This window comes from Elephantulus edwardii, unplaced genomic scaffold (assembly GCF_000299155.1).
Source record: "Elephantulus edwardii isolate Elephantulus edwardi_28Jun2011 unplaced genomic scaffold, EleEdw1.0 scaffold00242, whole genome shotgun sequence".
Classification (NCBI taxonomy): domain Eukaryota; kingdom Metazoa; phylum Chordata; class Mammalia; order Macroscelidea; family Macroscelididae; genus Elephantulus; species Elephantulus edwardii.
Window position 1 is genome coordinate 3,288,486 of NW_006399992.1, and position 5,551 is coordinate 3,294,036.

General features: G+C 36.6%; 1 protein-coding gene across 1 annotated transcript in view; it reads right to left on the reverse strand.

Annotated features, from left to right (window-relative positions):
* The window catches only part of HFM1 (HFM1, ATP-dependent DNA helicase homolog (S. cerevisiae)), a 180,285-nt gene that overhangs the window by 146,474 nt on the left and 28,260 nt on the right, over window positions 1–5,551 (reverse strand). The window contains 1 exon segment of the mRNA XM_006898967.1: window positions 5,059–5,106. Coding sequence (XP_006899029.1) covers window positions 5,059–5,106 — 48 coding nt within the window.

Here is a 5,551-nt window from a genome sequence, read left to right on the forward strand (position 1 = left end):
TGTCCAACTCTCTGATGCATAACAAGTGATTGTGAAGACCATGGCCTGTATCAGACGCACCTTAGTCTCCAGAGAGACACCATTGCTCTTCAATACGTTGGAGAGGTCCCTAACAGCAGACTTTCCCATGGCAATGCGCCTTTCAATTTCCTGGCTACTGGTGCAAGAGTGTTGACTGTGGAGCCAAGCAAACTCCATAGCAACATATTTTTTCCTAGTTTTCTGTGTTTGGGATATTCATGAGGCTGCAATATGCTATTATTTTTTTAGGAGAAGGGTTATTTTGTTTCTTCTTAATGTTTTAGGCTGCCTGTTGCTTTCTCAACATTATGTGAATCCTTTCTTGGTAGATGTGATGCTGTGTGTAATGTCCCAGGAGAGGGTGATGTTCTGGGAAGGACCTATATATCAGTACTCCCCATTTTGGCTTGAGGGCCTGAAATAGGGTGATGTTGTTCTTAAGAAATCCCAAGCCTTCTCTGTGTGTTGAATTCAGAAAGGTTCAGGGATGAAAGTATCTTGATTATAGAGGACAGGGATGTGTTGTCTTACAGAATCTGAGGCAGGTCCGCTCCTCTTATCCTTTGGCTTACAAAATCCCAAGCCTTCTCTGCATGTTTCAGTTAGGAGGGTTCAAGGACAAAAGTACCTGGATTATAGAGCCCACCCTTGACTCTTAAAATCTATTCTCAACTGAGCAACCAGAGTGACCCAATTAAAACTTAAATGATACTCTTTTTGTTAAAAAAAAAAAACTCCCTCTCTCAAAGTATTTGGCTAAAAAAACTCTATTATCATTCTCCCAAACTGATTCTCCTCTATCTACCTTAGCCTCTTCACTGTTCCTAAACACCACCAGTGAAGTTTACTAAAAGGCTTTTCTTCTGGCTATATGGTTCTTCCCTCCATATTTCCTTGGTTGTTTAATCTCCTTCAAATGTTTAAATCTCACTTTATCAATAGGACCTATCATAATCACTCTATCAAATTTTTCCACTTGAACTTCCAAATGCAATATATCTAATTTAATCCAGTTAAGCCTGTTCTATTGCATCCTTTTTCCACAGTACTTCTTACCTTTTATAAGCCTATGAGACTTATTTATTTAGTGCTAATTTTGTTCATATCTATCCTTTCCCTCACTCTCCAATCTAAGAATGTAAGTTCCTTTACTGGTTTATCCCAAATGCTTGAAACAATTCCTAATATACAGTTACCAATTAATAAAGCTTTTACATTTATTAAAGTAGGCAGATATGATTTCTAAATCTTCATTTTATTTGTGCAGAGTATCAGAATATTTGTGCCAAAACTGAAGTGTAATTTTAAGTTTATCAATTTATTAACTTCTGAAAGAATCTCATTTTCCCTCCAAAATCTGTCTCTTGATATAAAATATTTATTTGTAACAAGCCCACAAATGGCTATCATGCTGCTTATTCTCTCATTAAGTAGTTTCATATCAATTTATATTCATGAAAACAAATCTGTTATTCAAAGTTGATGTAGAAATGTAGAATTGGTCATTCTAGCTCATGAAAAACTTGACTGCTAGCATCATTTATTATCACTATCAACACTTGATGTAATATTTTTCCTATCCCCCTCAAAAATCTCAGCAATGTCATTGTAATTTTATATAATAATGATGAGAAAGGTCTGTAGAACAAGAGTATTGTGGCAAGATCAATTTGACAAAACTTTAACTGTCTTGAGAATCCAAATACATTTTAGTACTGGGGGAAAAAACAAAATAAATCTGTGTTCATGTAGTTCTTAAACTTTCAAATTATTGTGAACAGTGCACAGTCTTCTGCCTTAAATAATATGTGGATACAATAAAGTATAGCAGCATGATGAGTCTGGCAGCAAAAGAACTTTATAAACAATAAATCAATGGACAGAGATACTGGCAATATTCTCAACTAATGAAAAGATTTAAACAACCAAACCACTGTTCAGCAGTGCTAGTATGTCATGGACATCTGTAAAATAAAATTCTTTTAAAAGGTAGTCTGTCACACTATAAAAGGCTTCCAGTAAGGGATAAGAAGGTTTTTATTTTCATCCAGATAATGAAACAATATATACCTGCTCACTGCTCGTTTATTTCATATGTTCCCACTCTTACTTAGATTGCCAGAAAAAAATAAGATTAAGCAAGATTAAGACAGTGAATCAAACAAAAACTTTAAAGGATGTCTATATCTGAGGTTACTATATGACAACATATAGTAACAATCCCACTATTTCTACTCCTCTATTCTAATACTGCAATTTTTTTAACAAGTGATCAGAACATTTTCTTATCACACTTATTTAAGGTGATTCCCAGAATACTCAGAATTTGAGTCGCTGTCCCCTCTATATTTCTCTGACTCTATTGCCCAATATCTGTAATTCATTTCCCATCTATATGGATTGAAGCTCAAAATAAAGAAAACAAAGATTCTCACCATGAGCCGACTGGCAGCATCATGATAGAAGGTGCTTCAGTTGGCTTAACTCCACAATCAACACGCTTGGTACCAGAAGCCGGGAAATCAAAAGATCAACTGCATTGGGAAAACCTGCTGTCAGAGACCTCTCCAAAGTACTGAAGATCAACAATGTCAGTCTGGAGACTAAAGTATGTCTGACCCAGGCCATAGTTCTTGCAATTACTTGCTATGCATCAGAAAGCTGGAAAATGATGAAGGATGACTAAAGGAGAATGGATGCCTTTGAGCTGTGGTACTGGAGAGAAGTACCATGAATACACCATCCACTGCTAGGAAAACAAATAGGTTTGTCCCACAGAGGGTGAAACCAGGCTGCTCCTGAGAGGCAAGGATTGTGAAGCTTTGTCTGACATACTTCTGGCATGCTGCAAGGACTAACCAGTCCTTAGAGAGGGACATCATGCTTGGGAGGCTGAAGGGACAGTGTAAGAGAGGAAGACCCTCAATGAGATGAATTGATTCAGTGACTTTAATAATGAGGATAGTTGCGTCAGATACAATAATGTTATACAAGATAGAGCAGGGTTCAGGACTGTTGTATATAGGGTCCCCATGACAAGTGACACAACAGAACATAACAACAACTCTAAGTTTTATAGGATCTAGATCCTTTCTCAGCTTTGAGTCGCTAATGTCATTTTCCATAAGAACATTTGTTTGTTTGTATTTTTTTTGTTTCGTGTGTGTGTGTGTGTGTGTGTGTGTACCGTCAAATCAGATCTGACTGGTACAGGAGGATACTGTTCCTCCTTCTCCAGCAGAGTATCTGGTGGTTTTAAACTCTGCACCTCTGAGCTTGCAGTTGCAGCTTCTTGCCACTAGGCCACCAGAGCTCGCCTGTTTTTTTGTCTTTTTAAAGCATGGTTTCATGATGTAATTTAACCACCTCAAATATACTTCATGATTTATCTTTGTTGCTTAACAAGCTTATTAAGAACAAAAGAATACTTTTTATTTTGGTATTCATGGCACTAAATGATTTTATACTAAGATGCCAAACATAAAATTTGTATTTATTATTATAATTAGATGTCACTGAGTCAAGTACAACTCAAAGTGACCGTATAAACATAGATCTGAACCCTCTTCTATTCTGTGCCAACCTCACAATCTCTGACACACTCGAGCCCAATGCTACAGTCACTATGTGAATCCACCTGCCTGAGGGTCTTCCTCTTTTTCACTGTCCCTCCACCTTTTCAAGCATGATATCCTTCTCCAAGGGAGAGCCTCTCCTAGCAACATGCCCAAAGTATGTGAGACAAAACCTGTCCTTGCCTCCAAGGAGCAATGTGGCTTCCCCTCTCCAAAACATACCTGTTTACTCTCTTGACAATCTGTGGAATATTCAGTACTCTCCTCTAACACCATGACTCAAAGGCATCAATTCTTCTGTCATCCTTATTCATTGTCCAACTCTCAGATGCAAAGGAAATGACTGAAAAGACAATGGTCTGAACTAGGGACACCTTGGTCCTCAAACTAACATCATTGCTCCACAGTAATTTGGAGAGGTGCCTGACTGCAGACTTTCCCAATGAAATGTATCTACTGATCTCCTGAATGCTGGTGCCAAGTGTATTTATTATAGATCTAAGTAATATGAAGTCATTGACTTTTCTTCATCTAACCTACAGTAGTTCCTACTATTTCTTCAATTAAATCTTTCCATTTATCCAAGTAGAACTTCAGTCCTCTAAATAAATTAAAGGTTTTTTATTAAACTCATCCTTAGACTGTTTCTAGAAAACATCTTCTCACTATATAGTTCTCTCAATGTATCTATAGATGGGATGCTGAATAAGACATAGTCCTTGCCATTAAGGAGTTCAAAGTTAGGAGAAAACAATCACATAAATGGCTAATGAATTATAATGCAGCAAAATTAATACACTATTATAAATATAGGTAATAAAGAATCATAGATTATAATTCCCAAACACAGATACCTACTAAAATATTTGACTACAAATGCCTAGATATATAAACTAAATTATAGGCATAAATACCCACTTAGAGTCTTTAAAAAATATTCTCTCTTACTCACATTATCCTCTGGTCAGGCGCTATCTGACCTCCCAGTAGATTTCCAAGGCTATAAATCACATGTGAGGAAAGTATGCACCTTTCTCCCTTTAAGCAGCTAGCAGATACAAACCACCAGAGCAGCTCAGTCTTTGAGTTAGCAGTGAAATTCTCTATGAACTATACAAACAGAAACTCCTTCCAAAATTATCCTATACTCATTCAGTTGCCTTTTTAATGTTCAAAATGACACTACTGTCTTTATTCACAGTGTAAGTATTTTGCTATGTTTAGAAGCAAATAAGCTTAGCTTTCAGCCAATACAAATCTAACATTGGCTGGCACTGGTCTGCAGATTATACTTTGAGCAGCACTGACCTTTACGCATACTGGTTCTCATTTCTTAATCTAAAACATGCATTACCCTCTCTCTTTATTTTTGTCAATAAAAAGAAGTACAATTAACCAAAGCACTGAAAAATTATGATTTCAGAAATGTAAAGGATAAGTTGTAAAATAATTTAAAGGATACGGATTTCGGTGATAGCCTTCAAAGAACCTAAATCTTCTCCACTAATACCTAAAAAATAAAAAAAAACACAAAAAACCAAAACCAAATATTTACATAGTTACTATGGATAAGTATTATCCACTTCCCACCACTTATTTCCCTGCTCCACCATCCACCAGGATACCCATCCATTTATACCCACTCCCTTCACATCTATCTCCCATTAACCAGCCCTTCATGTACTAACTAATATATGAAGCTTCCTTGGATTCTGTGATTCCAAACACATCGGCCATCCACTTCTGAAATAGCAGGCCTCTGAAAACCCTATGTACAACAGAACAAATGTAGATAACAGAAAAGGCAAAGGAGGTTGAGTTTTCAAATATGGAAATACAAAGGAAGAGGAACAGTTGTAAGCAGACAATGGTGATTGGGACATGGAATGTGAGAACCATGAATGTAGGAAAATTAGATATTGTTAAGGAAGAAATGGAACGCATAAATATTGACA